Consider the following 23,004-nt stretch of genomic DNA (forward strand, 5'->3'; position numbering starts at 1 on the left):
AAGGAATGTAAAGCTAAGGGCTTTCATGTCTTTTCAGAAAGACTAGATCAATGCCAAATGGCAATTCTGTTTATTCAAGGGAAGCACCATCAGTATTGCCCAGTGTCTTGAGGAAACTTTGTTAGAGAAAAAGCAAGATGTTTTTCTTGTCTCTCGTCGTTGTGGGACTCAAAGGATTGTTCCTTACACAAAACAAAACGGGCTTACTGCTGTGTGAAATAAGTTGATTGTGATTTATTAATTATAAGTGGAAATTTTAGATAGTAATAATTTAGATAAAAACTGTTCAAAAATAATTTTCAACTGAAATGACCGTAACAAAAGAGAACCATAAAAAGTTTTCATAGGCAAAAATTATTTTTTGTTATCATGGTTATTTTATCATTAAAAATTACAGAAAATGAAAAGTTGAGTAGAAATATCTTATTTTTATTATGCCTTAAGCTTTTTGCAATTGGAAGGTATAGTGTAAATGGTATGTGCAAAAGTTTTATCTATGGTAAAAGCAGAAAAACCAACAAACGGTAGAAAAGTTGCTTCAGTTCAAAAACTTTGTTATTTTTAGCATGTTTAGTTTACCTCCATAAAAATAGCATTATCTAATCTTACTATCAAGTTTCAATTGAAAATTGCTGGTGTAAAAAAAAAAAAAAATTGATAGGGCTGTCCAATCAAGATGGACAGCCCTGCTTTGATGTCTATAGACGTTTAAAGTTTCTAGAGAGTCACGATTCAGTGACTATATATATACACACACACACACACACACACACACACACACACATACATATATATATATATAACATATATATATATATATATGTATGTATATATATATGTATATATATATATATGTATGTATATATATATGTATATATATATATATGTATGTATGTATATATATATATATATATATGTAATACATACATACATATATATATATATATATATATATATATATATATATAATATGTCTGTGTGTGTCTGTATGTATGTTTGGATGTTTTGTTTCTTGTGAAAGATGGATAAGTCAAACTCCAAACATATCTATGCATGTATTTAATACATAGATTTGCCGTACAGCTAAGGTTTGAGACTGCTACAGCGTCTATCATTGGGGATAGGCTAATCTTTGAGTCTGGCCTAATGCAGACCCATGCTGATGGTTGTTATATAAGATTTATTCTCTTTTTGAGTTACACAGTAGGTTTTCTTCGTCACTATTTCCAGTCTCATACATTTTTGTGTGCATATATGTGCGTGTATTTAATGATTGTGGTGTGTTCATATTCTTGCTTTCTGTAGATTTCATATCTAAAACAAAAACAACCTTTTTCATAGTATTCAGATGCTCCTTTTACTCTTTCTGATGTCAAAATGGTCTTCAATGTGGTCCTTTGAGCTATTTGAAAGATCAACTTTTCTGTTAAATGTAAACTGTAAATAATACTATTTTTTTCGTTGCAACTTCTAATAATTGGCCCTGGCATTCGTAGATTACAGCTTCTTCCTACTGTTTGCCATGGTTCTAGAACTATAAGAGACTCTCTTTCTCTCTCTCTCTTGTGGTCGTGCATACATGTGCATATATTTCAGAAATACATATAACATAGACATGGATCTCAGTTATGTCTTGGGATATTGATGGTTTTCTAATAAATGTTGGGAAAATTATTGACAGATAACAAACTTTTTAAGAAATTAAAAATAAAAAAAGTGGGACAAAGTCGAACTGCTTATTGAGCAAAATTTCATGATAATATTGTGATATTTCGGGTGATTATCACAAAATATTTGATTTTCTTGATATGTTGAAAGTTGAAACATGAGTCCGAGACCTTGAATAATCTTCTAGAAGCAGTTTCATGCTGATTTGCCATTTATTTCTATGAGGTGGAGAATGAATTAACTTGTTTAACATTGAAAGAATTTGGTATTTTTACAGGAGGATGCGGGTGGAGGACTAGTATTTTGGCATCCAAAAGGTGCCATTGTTAGACATATAATTGAAGATTCTTGGAAAAAGCTGCACATGCAAGATGGCTATGAGTTGCTATACACTCCTCATGTAGCCAAAGCTGATCTTTGGAAAGTCAGTGGACATCTAGAGTTCTACAAGGAAAACATGTATGACCAGATTAAAATAGAGGATGAACTTTATCAGTTGAGACCAATGAATTGCCCTTACCACATTCTTGTGTACAAGCGGAAGTTGCATTCATATAGGGATTTTCCAATAAGAGTTGCGGAGTTGGGAACTGTTTACAGATACGAATTATCTGGGACTTTACATGGCCTTTTTCGTGTAAGAGGTTTTACTCAGGTATGCTATTTTCATTCCTTTATCCACCACCGACCTATATGGAGTATTTATTAGACTTTTGAAGTTACTCTGTCTTGTTTCTTCTTAGCTTCCAAATAGACCATCTAAGACTATTTTCTTCTTGCTATGGAAATGAAAAGACTAGGGCGATGCACGTTCTTAATTTCCCAATAAATTCTAAGCTAGATCATCAAAACCCGAAGTCAGACACAAGCTGGTCAAAGCTCGTAAAAGAACTGATGAGGACTAGTCAGTTTAAGTTGGTCGACTAATGGAGAATCAGTGAGAAACATAAAACACAAAATTTTGAAAAGGTAAGAAAGACATCACATATTATTGTAAAACCAATGAAAGCGCATAGTTCACACACTGCATCTATATATGTATATAAAATATATAGGATCACATTACACAAAATTTAAAGTGTCAAATGTAATAGACAACAAAATATTGTTATCAGTAATCTAAAAACACATGCACCCACTTCATGCCATGGTGTGCACACACATACACATGGTCAATTATGTCTCTTACTTCTACCTTGTCTCTTGTATCTCATGCACTAGAGTTCTGTTTCGCAAATCCAACTTTATAGATACATGAAAAATGTTCAAATTTATTAAGACTAAAAAAAACATAATTAGTTGTATAAATCAGTTATTGTCGGGCCTAAGGAATAAGCAGTATTAGCTTTTTCAACTATAAAATCTGGTTTTGACTTCAGCTTTGGTGATTTTTTCATTCATAAATTTTTTATACATTTCACATCCCTAAGTGTAGTTAGTTTTATTAATAGAAAAGCTTAAGATGCTGGATGACACATGCAGGGGATATATTTTGGGAGGCATGATTCAAGGATTATAGATGTAGACAGAAAAGGAATGTTAAAAGAGAAAAAGACATCGCACATAGGTGTATATACTCTAGATGGAGAGAGAGAGAGAGAGAGAAACCCAAAAAATATATGGAAGGATAACAGTTTGCTAGTATAAGCTATAGTTGGAAGATAATGTTTGAACTTTGATGAAAAAGAAAGCAGAAAAATGACCAGATGGAAGTTATGCTAGTTATCTTACATGGACTACGCGGTCAAGGACAGTTGCCTGTTGGCTAGTTGATCAACTAGTTCCTAAACTAGGCCCTGGTAAATTTATGGCCAGGGACTAGTTAGGTTTGACCAGTGACTAGGTCAAGTACTTGACTAGTTGGATGAACCATGCGCTGATTTGATGGCATAGCATCCTAGGTGGAAACTATCATGCAGATTTCATTTTAATTTCTGGAGCCCGGAGCCTTTTCTGGTTTAACCTTTTGTTGGTTGCTTCAGTGAAGCAGATCACTCAATTTTTTGTTTCTAGGTGAAAATTGAAATTATATATGTTAAGATCTGGGTTGGGCCTAGTCAGATCAGACCTGACCCGACTCATATTAACCACACGCATGGGCGGTGGCATACTTGTAATTTTCAATATTGTTTTGTGTATTTTGTTTGTATACTAAATTGTGATTAGTATATAATGATAACAAGAGGCAGGCGTCAAGGTCGCTGCCCTCTTTCTTCTCTCCCTCTTGTGCACGAGCAGTCTATTCCTCTTCTCCTCCTTTTGTATCTACTAAAGACTCCATCCGGTGGTTTGGTGTTATATATCAAAAATCTTACAATATATCTCTGTGGTTCATATCATTTGACTTAGTAGTATCACCTGAGTTTGTATCTGTTAGAATACCGTGTAATAGGGAACCGGGTCCGGATATGGACCCGGTACCCATGGGTGCGGGAACCGAGGACAGGCTCGGTTCCCTAGGCGGGTCTCTCTTCCTCCCTCTTTTATTTTAATCACTTATTGTAATTGTTGATATAGTGAATTATTTTTTCTCTCTCCTAGGGTTGCGGTTTTGCCCCTAGGTTAGAGTTTCCCCGTGGTTTTTCACCTCGTTCCGAGGTTTTCCACGTAAATCTTGTGTTTGTTTACCTTTCTCCTCTTCCACTGCGTGTTTCTACAGTATCCATAGATATGACATCGGAGACCTGCATAAGGAGGTGTAATATGATAATATCATCAGAGTCAGTGTTAATCTCCTCTCCGGAGTCATGTCTACAAAAGGCACAAACTCTCTCTATCTCTCTCTCTTTTCTCTGAGAATGTACACATTCTACTCCCATTGGTTCGATGAAACTTGTTGATGATCAAATACGTGCTCAAAAAATTGGACCCTCTGCCCTCTATTTGCCTTGAACTCTCCCTTCTACATGCACACTTTCCTATATTTTTTCTATAATAGAATCTCAATTGATTTCTTCTAATCTTCTTCCCTATATATGTGATAATGAATTTATGGATTTGCATCCACATGTATGTAGGTTTATATTGTAGGTTGATTGTAAATTGATCTCTATCAACTCCATATTCCATATCTTCATACAATGGATAACATAGTAGAAAGGTTCATATAGTTCTCCCCACCATACTATCTCATCTATTAGATAGATACCCCGCGGATTCAATCCAGTCTGCTCATTTCATTTGAGACTTGGAATTGTAATCCCTTTCTTTCGTTTACCCCGCCTAACCTATAGTAATAGAAATACAAGTCCTACTGAGACAGAATTTGTAATTTGCTATCGTCTTGACTAGCAGGCCCTGACTCACCCTCCATGGAAAGACTGATTCATTCAGATCAACATGAGGGTATAACTACATGGCATTGCTAAAATCCATGTATATTTGAAATAGGTTGACCTCCTTGCTCTCTCATGTTAAAATCCTTTTCCCACTGAGCCCCCAAAAAGTAGGACTGGTGCCAATAGTTCATCACGGAAGAAAGGCGTATATATATATATATATATATATATATATATATATATATATATATATATATATCATGCCTTCATGATGGCATGTTTCTTGCAATCATAGATGTGTTCCTTTTTACTAGATACGTTCCTTTCAACCATTGTTACAACTTTTGACAATATTTTCTAAATGTTGCATGAGAAGTGGCAAAACAAGAAAAGACAAAAATAAGAGCGGAAAAGGATGTGGTTTCAGTGGCAATTTAAATTTCTTGCTAAAAGGCATGGTTATTTTTTGTTTCACATTTTTTTGCTTTGTAGTTTATACCCTTCAAAAGGTCAAGTGTGGTACTTTCGAAATTGTTTAATAGTAAACAACATAAAGTTATATATATATATATATATATATATATATATATATATATATATATATATATATATATATATCTGATGCCTTCATGATGGCATGTTTCTTGCAATTATAGATGTGTTCCTTTTTACTAGGCATGTTCCTTAAAACCATTGTTACACTTTTGACAATATTTTCAAGCTGTGCATGAGAACCGGCAAAACAGGAAAAAACAAAATTAAAAAAGGAAAAACATGTGTTTTCAATAAAAAATGTGTGCTTATTTTTTGTTTTTTTTGTTTCAAATTTTTTTGGTTTGTAGTTTGATGCCCTTCAAAAGGTCAAGTGCAGTACTTTTGAAATTGTTTAAGTTTAATAGTAATTAACATAAAAATCGAAAAAAAATACAAAAAAGGACATAAAATTTGGGCAAAGAATAAATCATCCCTCAATTTTTGAGAGTTAACAAATAGGTGCTGAACTTTTGACAAGATTTCTCAAAGAGCTGCCTACTAAAAGAGAACATTAATTTTTAAAATGAAATAACAAATGTACCCCTTCTAAAAACATCATATCTTTCCTCAGCCTAGAAAACAATGATTCTTTATGGGGGTTACTCTTATCATTGTGTATAAAAAATCAACGTTTTCTTTTAATAGGAAGCTCTTGCAGAATTCATTCGAAAGTTGAGCACCTATTTTGTTAACTTTCAAAAGTTTTGTGTGATAAAATGTTAGTCACTTTTTGATCTCTTCAAAACTTAACGGTAAAGTTCAGTGACTCAGTCGACTTTTTTAGAGGAGAAGGCGAAAACATTTGTTACTAAGAGGGTGTTAGGGGTAGGCGATGATACAGTTGTTGAACCTCCCCAGTAGGAGCCAAGTCTCCCTTATGGCTGCAACACTGAAAAAGTGTTCGAAGAAATTGGCGCATTCGTCTCCCTTGTAACAGAAGCGTACTGTTTTATAAAGAGTAACCCAAGGAAGGAAGAAAAAGGGGAAAAGAAAAGCAAGGAGAAATGGACATGCAGAAACAACTTCCATGCAGTTCTGTGAGCCTTCACTTTTCCATCTTCTTCTGGTTTTCTATTTCTGTTCTGTTACAAATTGTTTTCCTTGACTGACTGCTTTTATTTGTTATCTTTCCTTCACCTTGTTATGCTTCGACATTTCAGCCCAATATTTCTTGAATTGCCTTAATATGCCTCCTATGGTAAAAATTCTTTTATCTACTAATTTCCAACATAATCCATCTCTGTAATGTGTGTACATCTCAAAGCTGATAATCTTTTTATAATGAGATTCATGATTTACCATAATGTGGTTCTTCTGTGGTCAGTCACTGCTGTGTGCATTAAAACTGGGTTACCTAATATAGCACTCTCAAATTGTCTGAGAGCTATCATGATGGTTAGAATTTGGAATCAGGATTTAAAAAAAAAAAACTGAACAAAGGTGCTAATCCTTTAACAGTATTATGGAAACACCATTTTGGCAAAAAGTCCAATGGAACGTTCCACACACACACACACACACACACACACACACACATATATATATATATATATATATATATATATATATATATATATATATATATATATATATATATATATATATATATATATATCTAATACTGCTGCGTGCTGGATGTTATTAGATGGTTAAACTATATTGGTATTAGCCACAGTATATGATACAATGGTTTATAGTGGCTTTAGGCCTTTAGTGATGATTTATGGTCTTTTTAGTAACAAATTTTTAAATTTCATCGAGCACATGGCAGCATTGACTTTTTCAATATATATATATATATATATATATATATATATATATGAAATATATATTAGGGAAGTTCTGTGCTGCTATGCTAAAAATTAAAAATCTGTCATGGAAAAACAGCTCACTCATGAGCATTAGTGACGATTTATGATGCAGCCATGGTTTATGCCTTTATGGTGTTCTTAACAATGATTCATGATGCTTTTAGTGATGGATTTTTAATTGTCAGCCATCTAGCAACATCCGAAACCTGACAATGTTATATATATATATATATATGTACACACACACACACACACACACATGCACACACACACACACACCTCCGTTTTTCTTCTTTTCCTCTAGGTCTGGAGGTCCTAAGAAGAAGAATGGACCTGAAAAAGCAAGTCCGAGAATGGCTGTATACATATAATAAATCAAACTTACAAAGTGACAGAATTGCGAAAATAATGGAACGATAATGATATAAAGACCTAAATCTATAAAATAGCCCACAACTAGATTGTCTTGCTGCTTCAGGTTAATTAATTAACAGGTTAACATGATGCTGTTCCAATTTTGGACAGATTTTAATTGTTTCTTGTTATTTTGTTTTGAAAATATTGTAGTGCAGTTGTGGAAAGAGAGGAAAAGGGGAAAAAAAATAACAAATGTTTGTTCTCGGTCATGCCTAGACGTGAATACATTTTTTTGTGTCATGCTAGTGTACATAAAGGTGCTAGATTGATTTTCAAATATTAGTAAAAGTCATATTGACGAGGAATTTTTCAATTCAAAATTTAAACATCACCTAGCTGACATTTCATATGATGGTGTTGCTGCTGCAAAGATTTGCTTGAAGTTGTCGGTGATAGGGACCAAATCATGTAGAAAAACATGATGAGAACCCTTCAAAGAAAAGCAGAATTTAGAGCTATTTGAACACAACAGGTTCAGGTAAAAACTCTTTTTTGTCACAAGACAATTCATGCAAAAAAAAGGATGACAATAAATAGTTTCGGGAATATTTTTAAGAAGCAAAAAAGTGCATTCATGTCTTACTTTTTAGTGCTATTGCATTGAATAACTGCCATAATCTATTTGCTTTGATTTGAGGCATTTGAAGACTTTGTCGTTGCTACTTCTAATTGCAGTCAAAGGGATTTTAACTCCAGTTAGTAGCAATAACGTGGCTATTGGAAGATGCAAAGAAAAAATTTGAAGCATATGTTGATGAAATGAAATCTACATGGCCACAAAGACAATGCACAATAATGTCGGCTATATAGAACAATAGAACAATACAACAAAAGCAGTTGTTAGTGAGCTCTTCAAAAGGTGCTATATTTTGGAAACCAATCCATATAGAAGAGGTCTTAAAATTTGCAGATTTTATAATGGAGCTTTGATCTTCTTTCATAGAAGAAATAGGACTAAAAAATGTCCAAATTGTCACTGACAATGGAAGCAGCTAAAATAACATAAAAACTATTCTTGGTGACCAGTATCAAAATATTTGCTTCATTATGCAATTGTTAGTTGCATTGCTTTAATGCTTGAAGACATTGACACCCTGGAGGATGTGAGAAATATAATAAAGAACGGAAGGTAGATTGTAAAGTTCATCCACAACAAGCTTTTAGTATTGTAGAAACACGAACAAGAAGAGGAAGAGAAACAACGATCACGATGTAACGTGGAAAAACCCTCAACAAGAGGAAAAAAAACCACGAATGAGGAGGAGCCGGTGCCCACTAGCCGCCAGACTCTCTCTCTCCTTTGTCTTTCATTCACACAATAAGGATTAGGGTTACACAACTTAAATAATGCCCAACAAGGGCTACAAGTTGGATCGGATACGGATCCGGACCCGGTCCCGAGACCCATCTAACATACTTCAACACTCCCCCTCAAGTTGGGCATACATATCAAACATGCCCAACTTGGATACATTTCTCTCAAATGAGGTCGAAGATAAAGCCTTCGTCAGAACATCAGCCGTTTGGTCTTCAGATCTCATGTAAGGAAGTATAAGTTCTTTAGCATCAATTCTCTCTCGAATGAAATGTCGGTCAATCTCAACATGCTTTGTTCTGTCATGAAGCACAGGGTTGTTGGCCAAGTTAATTGCAGACTTGTTATCGCAATACATCTTCATTGGTTCTTCAACTTTTATACCAATATCAGTCAACAATACTTTCAGCCACAAAAGCTCAGAAACTCCCATAGCAACAGCTCTGTATTCTGCTTCAGCACTGGAACGCGAACAAACATCTTGCCTTTTACTTCTCCACACTATGAGATTCCCTCCCAAATAAATACAATAGCCAGAGGTGGACCTCGTAGTGTCAATACAGCCTGCCCAGTCTGCATCTGAATAACCTTCAATCCCAAGAGTGTCTTGCTTGACATATAAGAGACCTTTGCCAGGATTCCTCTTCAAGTAGCACAAGATCCTGTCAACAGCCTTCAAGTGGGCATCCGTGGGAGCATGCATGAACTGGCTCATCACATTCACAGCAAAGGTAATATCAGGTCTAGTGAGAGTAAGGTAAATTAACTTCCCTACAAGACATTGATATCTTCTTTTTGCCTCTTCACAGAGTGGCTCCCCGTTTCTCAGACTTAGCTTATGGCCAGCATCTAGAGGAGTAGAAGCTGGTCTACACCCTAGTTTCCCAGTCTCCTTTAACAAATCTAGAGTGTACTTCCGTTGATTTAGCACAAGGCTAGTCCCAGACCTAGCAATTTCTATGCCAAGGAAGTATTTCAACTTACCAAGGTCCTTAAGATCAAACTCGATCGCCAACAGTTTCTTTAACTTCATTATTTCATCTTCATCATCACCTGTGACAATCATATCATCAACATATACCAACAGAATAGTAACCTTTTGCTTATTTCTCTTCACAAAAAGTGTATGATCTCCATTCCCTTGATGGTATCCACATTGTCTCATGACAAGTCTGAGTCGTTCAAACCATGCTCGAGGAGATTGCTTGAGCCCATATAAAGCCTTCCTTAGCTTGCAACATTTTCCAGGTTCCTCATATCCTGGAGGCATACACATATATACTTCCTCTTCAAGGTCTCCATTGAGAAATGCGTTCTTGACATCAAGTTGGTACATCTTCCACTCCTTCATCACAGCTAAAGAGATAATGACTCTGACCGTCTTCATCTTCGCAACAGGAGCAAAGGTCTCCAAATAATCAATCCCATATTTCTGACTAAACCCCTTGGCCACAAGACGAGCTTTGTATCTTTCAACACTCCCATCTGGTCTGTACTTGATGGTGTAGACCCACTTAGATCCAACCAAGTGAGCCGCCTCAGGAATCTTTACAACTTCCCATGTCATGTTTCTTCGCAAGGCTTCAATCTCTTCTTGCATAGCATAGGTCCACTTAGGATCACTCTGAGCCTCAGCAACATTCCTGAGAATCATAGTCAAAGAAAGAGAAGATACAAAGCATTTGTAGTCCTTGCTCAGTCTAGAATATGAAACAAAGTTACCAATAGGATGTTGAGTACATGACCTGACACCCTTTCGCAGGGCGATGGGAAGCTCTTCACTAGCAGCAACAGTCTGAATCTCTTCTTCAACAAGTTGCTTCTGCGCACGACTTGGGTCATCCAGGGAAGGACTAATTGGATTGGGAGTAGAATTCTCACCACCTGTCATCTCATCTGTACAAACTCTTCGCCTAGAGTAAACTTGCCCAAATAAACGATTGCACTTCTCTTCTGCCTCAGTGGAACACTCTCCATTTTTCTCCTGTTCATGCACCTCACTAGATGGACCATTTTTCTCTTGTTCATGCACCTCACTAGATGGACCAACGGAGTCACGCCTGTAGTCCAAAAAATCTGTAAACTGAATTTCCTGACTCGGAGAATACTCTTCCCGTGACATAGAGTACTCCCCCTGAAGAGGATTCTCACCAAAATAGGAAACATGTTCAAGGAAAGTGACATCTTTGGTAACATAGGCCCGACCAGTGGAAGGGTCTCGACACTTGTACCCTTTTTGAGTGGGAGAATACCCTAAAAAAATGCCCTTAATAGATCTTGGATCAAGCTTTTTAATGTGAGGACTATGGTTGTGAATAAAGCAAACACGACCAAAAACTCTGAGTGGAAGAGAGAAAGGTTCACGAGTCCCCGGTAACAGAGAGTGAGGCGTCTTCCCATTCAACACGCGACTAGGCAACCGGTTTATAAGATACGCACTGGTCAACACAGCATCCCCCCAATACTTTTTTGGAACATGACGTTGAAAAAGAAGAGCCCGAGTCATATTCAATAACTGACGATTTTTTCGTTCAGCAACTCCATTTTGAGGAGGGGTATAACTACAGGAAGTCTCATGAACAATTCCCTTTTTTCGAAAGAAGCTATCAACAGACTGGCACATATACTCTCGAGCATTGTCAGATCGAAATGTCTTAACAGATGCTCCATATTGAGTTTCCACATAGGCAATGAAAGTCTCTATGACAGTAGGAACTTCACTACGGTCTTTTAGCAAGTAGACAATAGTGTTACGAGAATAATCATCTATAAAGGTGATAAAATATTGAAAACCATGACAAGAAGGAATCCCTGCAGGCCCCCACACATCAGAATGAATCATGGCAAATACCTCATTAGACCGATGGCTAGACAATGGGTACGAAGCCCTAACATGTTTGGCCAGGTGACAGACATCACAAGACACCATAGTCATATCTAACCTGGAACATATATCAGGAAACAACTGTCTAAGAAGGCCAAAAGGCAAGTGTCCAAGGCGCTCATGCCACCGTAGAAGCAACTGAAGGGAGTCCTCTCTATTCTTCGTGGCTTGGCTGACTGCCGTCATGAGAGCCTGAGCAGCACGCATAGGTAAACGATAGAGCCCGTCAGAAGCTAGGCCAATCCCAATCCTCTTCCCTGTCACCAAGTCCTGCATAACACAGCGATCAGCGGAAAATATAAGTTCGCAATTTAACTCCTTCGTGATCTTGCTAACCGACAAGAGATTCAAGGGAATATGAGGAACATGTAGAGCATTGTGGACTAAGAACTTGTTCAAAAGTGGGAGACTCCCTTTTCCAGCCACAGAGATAGATGAACCATCGGCAAGGGAAACACGATCCTTTCCTGATGAAAGCTTATACCCATGAAAGACCTTAGGATCGCCGGTCATGTGGTGAGTAGCGCCACTATCAATGATCCACTCTCCCATACGGCAATCCGCCATAACGTCTATAGATGAAGAAGCTGCCATAATCACAGATAGTCCAACAGGAGGCAACAAGAGAGGCACCGATGACAACAGAGAGCACCAACGGGCAGTAATATCCGGATTCCCAATCAGCCCCAAGAGTGAACAGAATGTCGATTGGGGGAAACGATCGTCGGAGCGCCGGCAGACGTTGAGGCAATCCTCAAGTTACGCTCCTCTCCTCCTTTACGTCCTCTACCAAGTCACGGACCAGCCACCTCTTCTTGCACGGTGGGTGCCAAACAAAAACAAGAAGATGGAATTAAAGATCAACCAAGCAATATATTGCAGGTAAGAGGCGGATGCACTTCACCGGATTTGCAAAAGACCCCTAGGAAGTGACATGAATAGGGGGAGGCAAGCTTAGGAAGCGCCTAAGCATGCATATCTTCTTTCTTCTTCGGGAAGCAAGACTACGGCGCAAAAGGCAGTGGCGCAAGGGACAACGGTGACGGCGACGGTCAACAACACAAGAGCGACGGCGCAAGAGCGACGCCGCAAGAGTGGCTGCGATGGCGATGGCGCAAAGAGTGATACCGGCGGCGGCGGAAACAGCGACAGTGGTATTGGGTACACCGGCGGCGGTGGCTGCTGCAGCAACGGTGGCGGCAGCGGCGGCGGCGGCAGCGGCGGCGGCAGCGGCGGCGGCGGCAGCGGCGGTGGCGGCGGCGGCAGCGGCGGCGGCGGCAGTGGCAGCAGCGGCGGCGGCGGCGGCGGTAGTGGCAGCGGCAGCGGCGGCGGTGACTGCAGTGGTGGCGATGGTAGCGGTGAGAGATATTAGGGTTGGAACTTCACAAACCCTAAAAATTTCCCAAACTCGTCGGCTCTGATACCATGTAGAAACATGAACAAGAAGAGGAAGAGAAACAACGATCACGATGTAACGTGGAAAAACCCTCAACAAGAGGAAAAAAACCACGAATGAGGAGGAGCCGGTGCCCACTAGCCGCCAGACTCTCTCTCTCCTTTGTCTTTCATTCACACAATAAGGATTAGGGTTACACAACTTAAATAATGCCCAACAAGGGCTACAAGTTGGATCGGATACGGATCCGGACCCGGTCCCGGTCCCGAGACCCATCTAACATACTTCAACAAGTATCATGAGAATTCACATTAATAGAGGAGCTGAAGAGGTAACGGTATTTGCTTTTCATTTCATTTGCTTAAATTCCGTTTTGAAATAAGTAGAGGCCCTTTGCTTTATAGCTGCATCATATGAATGGAGACTTGTAGAACAAGTTGAAGAGGATGGTGCCAAAGAGTTAACAACTCTTACTTAAGATGAAGATTTCTGGAAAATGGAAAAAAAAAAAAAAATCATGTTCGTTGATCCATTAGTGAAAGTAAGAGAAGCAGTAACTATGGACTACTTGTATGAATCTCTTGATAGATCTAGAGAACCAATAAGAAGTACTGGTAAATTGGAAGATGAATGAAAAAGTTCATGAAGAATTGGACATAGTAAAAGAGAAGCTTCTATTGATGAGGATGGAAAGACAATGGCAGAACTTCCGTAAGTATCATGCTAGAGGTCCTTCATTGTTTTGAGACAGGTTAGCCATGGATCTTGTTCACTTCGCACATCCATGTAAGTATCTCATTTTACTTTTTTGAGATTTTTACAATAAAAGTTACTTGTAAAATTATGATATTTCATTTTTCTTGTTTACATAAACATGTATTTGTTGAGAGATTTTTGGGAGTTGTGTGCCTATACTCCAAAATGTTGAAATCAAAATTCTCAGTCAATTGGGTGCTTATGCTTGTGAAGGGAATTGGAATGCATTTGACTTGGCTTAAAAAAGGAGAAACACTCTTGCATCAAGACTAAGGAATTTGGTATTCATTAGGATGAACATGCATTTGGACAATAAGACTCGAAAAATAGAGAAGATGAATGCAAATCCTATTCATCATTATATAGATCATATTGACCGTTCTCAATGAAAGAAGATATTGAGACTGAAATATGGAGCACGTAGTTTCGTAAGAGAAAGGAGAAAATAATGTTGAGAGTAAAATTCAAGGAAGGGCAGCACGAAAGCATGGAGCAAATGAAAAATCTGATTCTACCTTGTGGGGTGAAGATTGATCTTTCTGTCTTTCTTATTTTCTTAATTGAGAAAGCAACTTGAGTTTATATTATTAAATCCTTGAAGGCTTGAAAGTTGATATTTGGTTGAGAACTCGAAAATATTGAAGTTTAAATGTTGACTAATGCTTGTTCTCCTTTTACTAGACAAATGTTTGCCGATTGTTCATTGTCAATTGTCATTTATTAGTTTAAAAGGTAATTCTTTATTATCCTGTCACCCTCTTCTTAGTTTTACATTTATTTTTCTATTTTTTCAGGTTCTTATATATATTTTTAATTTTTCACATTCTTGAGATTTTCTCAAGAAAAACAAATTTGCTGAACAATATGCAGAAGTGAAAACTGAGAAGAAATTTATAATGGTGCTTTATTCATAAAATACAAATAATTAAACTCAAGTATCAAAGTAGACTGAAACAATATAGAATATGATTTTGCCATGTCCAAGCCTGTCCCATGCCTAATACGTGCATCCAGCCACGTCGACATGGGGGCAGTACCCTTCCAGGTGTCTCTGTGTGACATAGGTTAACACCTTCTACAAGTGTCAGAAGATCATTCACTAGTGGAAGTTGAGCAGCCAAGTCCTCATGTTGTACCGTGCGAACTATATCAAGCAACTGAGAGAACTACAGGCATTTTAAATGTAAAACTGTGCTAAGATATAATGACTTTGCATTGGCATTTTTATGACGTTTCTGTTCTCGAATGCCATTTAGAAAATTCATCAATATATTCCAATGATGAAAAGGTAAATCTGCTAATTGTGTGAGTTCTCGCATAGCAATACAAATTGATTTTGTATTCTGAATTTTGGCTTTTTCCATGTCATTTATCTTATTGTTTATTGCAGGATGATGCACACATATTTTGCCTAGAAGATCAAATCAAGGATGAGATCAGAGGTGTCCTGAATCTTGCTGAAAAAATCCTGCTCCAGTTTGGATTTGAAAAATATGAGGTCAACCTCTCAACAAGGCCTGAGAAATTTGTCGGTGATGATGATGTATGGTCAAAGGCTACCACTGCTCTTAGAGATGCATTAGATGATAAGGGTTGGGAATATAAGTTAGATGATGGTGGAGGTGCTTTTTATGGTCCCAAAATTGATCTTAAGATTGAAGACGCCCTGGGGAGAAAGTGGCAATGCTCGACAGTGCAGGCAAGTCCTTGAACTGGAATTATTCTGGTCAGGTTTTTCATCTTTTTGCTGGTGTTCTTTAAAGGTGTCCATTCGTTATGGTGTTCCTTGTTCCCAACAATTTATGAAGTGGCTTGCTAAATTTGGCTCCTTGAGCATCTCAAATTGTGTATGGCTGCTGATTCTTCTGAAACTTTCTGATGTTTGTGTGGCAACAGGTGGACTTTAATCTTCCCCAACGGTTTGACATATTCTATGTTGACTCTAATTTAGAAAGGAAGCGTCCCATCATGATCCACAGGGCAATCCTGGGATCTTTGGAGCGTTTCTTTGGGATACTAATAGAGCATTACGCAGGAGATTTTCCTCTTTGGATATCACCAATCCAAGCTCGCATTCTACCTGTCACGGATACGCAGGTATGATTCTATTATATGTTCTTCTTTTGTATCATTCTTTTCCTTTTCCATGACGTGTAACCTTTCATTCAATACTTTTCTTTTCATTGTAAATGTCAAAGTTCTCACAGGCACAATTTGCTTTTTCCAGTTTTGTCATTAGTTATTCTAGTTCCTTTGCAACTTGCGTCACTTGCGCCCTAGCCTTGTCACTTAAAGGTTTTATTTTATTTTTGTGATTAAAACCTGTCATTGAAGTTGCTGAGTTTGTAAATGCCTTCAACATCTCAAGAATCAGGTCCAAAAGAACTTGATTAACTGACAGAGTAGCTCTAAAAGATCAGAGCAATGAAGGATGCACAAGGGCACAACCAAATCACTCAAGAGTAACAAAATTCACGTAAGTGCATTCTGGCACAAACATAAAAATAGTCAATTATATTTGGACAAGAAAGGACTCCGTCAACTTTGACCGAGTCCTAAATTGGATGAATACGGTCCCGGGTATGTTGACCATATCTAGTACTGTTTGACTAGTACCCAAGAAGTACCCAGGACGGTACTAGTACCAGTACTGGTGTCGTACCCAACCGGTACGGGTATGCTGCCTTTACAGCAGTATGCATGTGACAAAGATTTGTTTTTGGGCTTGTTTAAGACATCTTCCTGACGTACAATGACACATTGTTCATGGTAAAACTTAAACCTTCTACCAAATAAATAATGATTTTAACTTGCAACAGATTTTCATCATTTGGTACAATTTTTCTTCTGTAGTCAATCTTGGGGTGCTTACAAACAAGTTCCTCTTAGACAAAACAAGGATGTTTTGCCATTGCCATCAAAGAGAGACATGATAAGGCATGTCCTGAAAAGTGGCATGGATGTCATGACGGCAAACACCTTATGATTTGATTGAGACGTGTCAACAAAGCATGAAATAAATGAAAAAATAATTGGTCAAGTCATGATGGGGGGAGAGGCGACAGACTGATGTGAAACTACAAGGTTCAAAAATAGCTTACTGCCAGCGGTTCAACAGAACAATATGTCTTCATTTCACATTGTTTTTTATCTTCTCTTGTAATGTAAATGGTGGTGGAGGTTCGATCTCTTGCCTGAATCGTCTAATTATGAACGTTTGAAACTACATCTTGTTAGTTGCTAGTCTGACAGATTGGCACCTCTTGAAATGCTAGGAGGGTGCATGAATTGCTTTTATCATATGTTCGCCCTTTGTTACCTGGTTACTGAATTATATGGCAACTGAATTTTCTCATTCAACCTGTTGTAAAGCAAATCTGCTCCGGGCTTTTTCTGTGTAGATGGGTTACTGCGAAGAGGTTACAGCGAGATTGAAGGCACAAGGTATTAGAGCAGAGCTTTGCCATGGTGAGCGCCTGCCAAAATTGATAAGGAATGCTGAGAAGCAGAAGGTTCCTGTAATGGCTGTTGTAGGGCCAAAAGAAGTCCAATCCCAATCTGTAACAGTTCGATCAAGGTCTGGAGGAGAGCATGGAACCATGAGCGTCGATGAGTTCATTGAAAAAATTCAACTTGCTGTGGAGAACAGAACTCCCTTTTTGTAAGACGCCATTAATTCCCTCAACCACACCCCTTCAAAGCCCCCCTAATGATGTTCCGTGAGCCAGATTCTTTTTAAGTATAAATATGAACTTGTTTACATGTGCATCACATGGCCTTGATACTAACATGCTGAATGTGATAATAAGTGGAAAACAAAATGTCAATACTTTATAAATGGGGTTCAGAATGCTAAAAGAACCTCTGAGTTGTAACAAAGTTTCCGACGCCTGGACTATGTTCATCAGCCTGGATTTTCAACCATGATTCAGGTTCAGCTTTGTTGCTTCAGTGTTTTTTTGTGGATTCTTGTTTCATTAAAAGGAGTTACGTTCGCTTGCAGGTACAAGGCAACACTTACTGGGGGAAATCAGTGGATTGCAGGAGGTTTAGACTATTCTTCTTCTTGTAATGAGGGATCTGGAGATAAGTGAAAAAAGCTACCCGCGTTTGAATTAGTAACGTTAGAACTCCCTAAGGAAATCCGGTACTCTCTCTCTCCCTTGCAAACGTACCCTAGGGGGCAAAAAGAATTGGACACTTTAGATAAGCAATTTAGTTTGAAACCAATTGCCTATTTAGCTATTTTCATTGTTCGTCGTTCTTGGCTGCAGTGGACGCACGCGCGTATATATAGATTGGCTTGCAAGGTTGGTGGGAGGTCAAGCCTTTAGCCAAAATAAATAGAAAGATAAAGATAAAAAGGTGAAGAAGCCTTGCACGACGAAGACTTATTAACAAAATTGGAAGGTCAAGTTTTAACCAAATGAAAGGAAATGGTGGGATCTGCTACATTAATGTTTACGTTGTTTTTTTCAAATGTAAAGGGCATATCTAATGGAAAGCCTTGACTATACATAGGGCACTTGAGGGCTTGTACGTGGGTATGCTTCTAAAAGGTGGTGAAGAGAGAGACAGAAAGAGGGGGCTCTCAAGGGTTGCGTGCGTGTTGCGTAAGAGAGGGACATGAGAGAGGGTTGGTTTTGTGGTGGAGTAGCAGTTTAGCCGAGCCACCTTACCTTAACTTGCGTGTTCTCTTTGTGTGGTTGCCACCTACTTTTTTTGTTTCCTTGAGCCCAAAAGCAGCTTAACACATGTATACATGTGATCCCTACAACATAAGCGTGAAGTTTGAAGCCTTGAAAATTGTGGAGGTTATATACAAGTCGTAAATGCTAGATTGAACTAGCGTTAGCTTAAACCTGATTTTCGACATGCACTTGCATTTTGAGTTCATGTCAAACTCAATGTGTGATTAAATTGAAATTAAGGTTAAAAAGAAAATTTGATCTATCAAAAGGGGTCTAACTTTATACTAATTAGTTTGCACACGCTCGACATTTTTAAAGATGGAGAAGACAAAACTCTTTTCCTAGGTTCTCTTCTATCCGTGAACGTGGCCAGTGGGGCTAAAGTAAGCAATGCTGCAAGTTTACTTGTTCTATTTAAACCGGTACTTACAATAAAGGATTGCTGGGAGATGGCCTCGCTAATTTTATTCAAAAAGATATTATATATACAAGGAGCACAACAAAAAAAAAATGGGGATGCAAAACACGCATCAGCAGTAGCAAGCCCCAACTACCAAACTCAGTAGCTCAAAAACTAATACAAGACAGTAGGAACTACACTGCTACCCTCACCCCAAATAGGCAACAGCGCAAACCATAACAACGATATATCCCCCATCATCCCTGCCATCTCGGTAGCCATATCTGTTCAAAATGGTGCCAGCCATTAAGGTGGGAAAGCCATCCAAACAAGTCAAATTGTGTATGTCCTTAGCAAGATCCTGCCATCTCTCTGGCACTCGCGCCTTCCACTCTTCATGCTCGCAAGTCTCGTCTTTGCATTTCTGTTTGGCATAATAACTGCTCTCTCCACCCTGCCCCCAACTTCTGGCAACCAGCAGTTCAGAAGCTCCAATTCCAATGTATCATTCCCTTCACTAGCCCATACCGACTTCCACTTCAGCTGACTTTCTCTAGCGCTGAACCAGATCGAGAAAACTTCCCTGGACCTGCTTCTACATTGGTCAAGATTTGAATCACAATTGGGTCCATTTCTATCTCCTCATTTCTACAACAGAAAACACCTGAGTTTACCCAGACATTCATAAGAATCCTATCATTCGTCTCCCAATCCACACTTTTATAGTTGTCACAGCACATAGAACAAACTTTATGTTTGATGTTATCGAGAAGTGTTTCTTCATACTCATAATACCTCCAGTTTCTAGATACCCATAATTGACACCCTACTACTTGAAAGGTTAGAGCCCAGCACTTTTGAAGCCATAGTAATTTCAAGGGCGTCTTCATCCATAGCTGAAATTCTTTATCAATGTTAGACCATGGAATTATTTCCCTACCAAAGTTACCAATCACCCAGCTCCACACCTGTTGGGCACATGGACAGCTAATAATGACATGATGATTCTATTCCTCAGCTCTCTCGCATAGAGCGCACCTATTCGCTAACTGGCAGCCCCATCTTTGGATTCTATCCATTGTGGGCAGGCGGCTATGGCATGCAACGAAGGAGAACCAGCGTGCTTTTGAAGGGGCATCATGGTTCCTTATCATTTTCTTCCAAGATTGATTCTCACCTTTGAGTTCTTAACTTCTTCCAAAAATCTTTCCATTTGATTGTTCCCTTTGATTGTAGCCTTATCTTCCACCATCCACACAAACAGATCCTTATTGCCGTTCAATTGCAGCCTCTCAAGGATGCCTTGCACCCTAGCATTGGACAGAGACCCATAATAGGACCTCGCCTGTGAAATAGATAGATATTCGGTCCAGTCTCCATCTGATAAACTCCTCTACATTAAGCTCTTCCATCAATATATGGTTATCCCAACTATCAGCCCAGAACTTAATAAAAGTTCCATTACCGATCTTCCACTGAACTTTTTGTTCTATCCAATTCCATCCCCACCCTAGACTGTGCCATACCCACGATCCCTTCCACGGGTATTTAGCTGTCCATAGGCTTTTATGAGGGGCCAGGTACCTTTGGTTCAGCCATGTGCCGATGTGAGATCTTTGTTAAGAATGTCACACACTCTACTAGCCAGGAGAGCCCGATCGGACTCTTCTAGAGGTATTATACCTGCCCCTCCTTCCTCCCTTGGTTTGCTTATGCTCTTCCAAGAAATCAGGCGGAGACCTGTTTGGGCATTGCAGATACCCCAAAGGAAGCGAGCGATGCTTCATTTTAGGACGAGAATCACTTTTTTGGGAATACTAAACACCATAATCCAATATATTGCAATTGAGGTCAGGTTGTATTTGATTAAACACAATCTTTCCGCATAATACAGCAATCTGGCCTTCCAGGTCGCTAGTGTCCTTTCAAACTTAATGATGAGGCCTGTACACATGCTCTCCTCCATCTTTCTCATGAACAAGGATACACCTAAATAGGACATAGGTAGTGACTCTTCTTTCCAGCCAGTCAATACAATCTGCCTCTACTTTTTAAAATCACTGACATTGAAAAGAACTGCAGTCTGCAGCAGTCTTCTCTTTGTTCATAAGGAAACCAGCTTTCATCTCCATTTCCTTGAATATGGACAAGATACATGCTACCGATTTCTTGGAGGCCCTGCTAAACAGTAATATGTCATCAGCAAACAACAATGAGTTAGTAGATGGAAGATTTTCCGGGAGGGAGGGAGGAATGACTTCCTGGAACCTAATTTTTCCTCTCAGTCCTCTCACAAGACTTCCATAATGAGGATAAAAAGGTACGGAGAGAGTGGGTCCCCTTGCCGGAGGCCCTTATAGAGCTCTTAAAACGTCTTCCTTAAATCTCATTAATCAGCACTGCATGTGTTACAAATTCTACACACTTCATTACTAGTTCTATCCATCTTCCCTAAAATCCAGGAGTTTCCATACAGACCTTGAGAAAAGGCCATGAGACGACCCGTCGTAGGCCTTTGACAGGTCCAGTTTCAAACATACGTTCTCTTGCTTGCTGTAACTAAGCCTATCCACCATCTCATCGGCTAGCGCACTACTTACTTGATCATGTATAACACTGTTCTTAACAAAAGCTCCTTGATTGTGCCCTATGATGCACACAAGGATGTTTTGTAACCTGTTCACCATTACTTTGGAGAGGATATTGTAGAAGATTGAGTTGCATAGTGCAAACGGACGAAAATCCTCAATACATTCTGCCCCAAAAAATTTGGAATGAGCATAAGGTAAGTGAAGTTGATACTACTTACTAGCTTAGCCGATGAGAAGAAGAGGCAACCGCTTTCGTCACATCCTCTCCAGTAATTTCCAAACAGTTTTCATGAGTTTCATGATCCCTCCTCCTGCCTCTCGATCTCCTAGCCAGGGTCCCGCCTGAGAAGGCACCGCCTCTGGCGAGCGCCGACCCCCTGCAGTCCTCCCCCGATTGTTTCTCCTCCTCTTTTGTTGCTTGTTCTCCCTCACTTCTTCTTCGCTATTTCTTATTTAAACAGGTATTTGGCATGTCTTTTGCGTTTTGTACTTCTTTTCTTATTTTGTGTGCCAATGAAATAAGAGTAATTTTAGAGGCAAAGAAGGGAAAGAAGTAACGAGAATGAAATCAGTCTACATCTGAATTAGATAGAAAAGCCAAAAAAAAGAAAAGGTGGCAAGCTACAGTGATTATCATGGTAAGGGCAAGACGGAACTTAATAACGCCACTTAGTTGGATTTTACCGCATGCATGAAAAGTAATATTATTTAACGAATTAAATAGAAAAATGAAACCCGCCCTAGAAATGGATAAAGATGGCTTTAAATAAGCTTGCAGTAAAACAGGTTTACAAAAAACAACCAAAATTCCATTCCAAGTATATCTTGACGAGTCTATGACAGACATTTGAATCCCTCTGTATATAGGTCAGCGACTCCGCGTCTTTCGGTTTACATCATTTTCGTGTGGTGTGCAGTCGTATTATTGAGCTGGGGCACTGCGTTCATCGTTTTCATCCGACATGGGTTTCTCTTCCTCTCGGATGTCTGTTGTCTCGTTAGAAGCATTATGTCGACGTGCCAAATGCGTTCAAAATCTATGCTCGCCTGTCTGCTAATTTCTTCCACCGCTAAGCTGAAGTAATGGGTTCCTACCCCGCAACTGTGGCAGTCCTACAGTTCTATCTATCAGGCATTGCTTGGATTGTTTTCACTGTGGCACAAAGCAGCAGCCGAAACCTCATGCCCTATGCTGCCGGTCGTCAACAAAGTAGGAAGAACGTTCACTTACCACCGTTGCTGATCAAGAGTTTTTGGTCGGTG

At 38.9% G+C, this 23,004-nt stretch overlaps 1 protein-coding gene and 1 long non-coding RNA gene across 2 annotated transcripts in view; one reads left to right on the forward strand and one right to left on the reverse strand.

The window, feature by feature from the left end:
• The window catches only part of LOC116258768 (threonine--tRNA ligase, chloroplastic/mitochondrial 2), a 42,957-nt gene extending 24,991 nt beyond the window's left edge, over window positions 1–17,966 (forward strand). Inside the window, exons 5-8 of the mRNA XM_031636148.2 lie at window positions 1,946–2,323; window positions 15,450–15,758; window positions 15,956–16,156; window positions 17,461–17,966. Of these exons, the coding sequence (XP_031492008.1) occupies window positions 1,946–2,323; window positions 15,450–15,758; window positions 15,956–16,156; window positions 17,461–17,724 (1,152 nt within the window). The 3' untranslated portion in view covers window positions 17,725–17,966. The remainder of the gene's footprint in view (window positions 1–1,945; window positions 2,324–15,449; window positions 15,759–15,955; window positions 16,157–17,460) is intronic.
• Window positions 17,967–19,176: 1,210 nt separating this feature from the next.
• Window positions 19,177–22,154, reverse strand: LOC126410288 (uncharacterized). Its single transcript, XR_007574051.1, has 2 exons — window positions 21,960–22,154; window positions 19,177–21,328 (listed from the first exon to the last, which is right to left on the reverse strand). It is a non-coding gene; the product is annotated as an uncharacterized LOC126410288 (long non-coding RNA).
• Window positions 22,155–23,004: the final 850 nt, after the last annotated feature.

Source organism: Nymphaea colorata, chromosome 8 (assembly GCF_008831285.2).
Source record: "Nymphaea colorata isolate Beijing-Zhang1983 chromosome 8, ASM883128v2, whole genome shotgun sequence".
Taxonomy (NCBI): domain Eukaryota; kingdom Viridiplantae; phylum Streptophyta; class Magnoliopsida; order Nymphaeales; family Nymphaeaceae; genus Nymphaea; species Nymphaea colorata.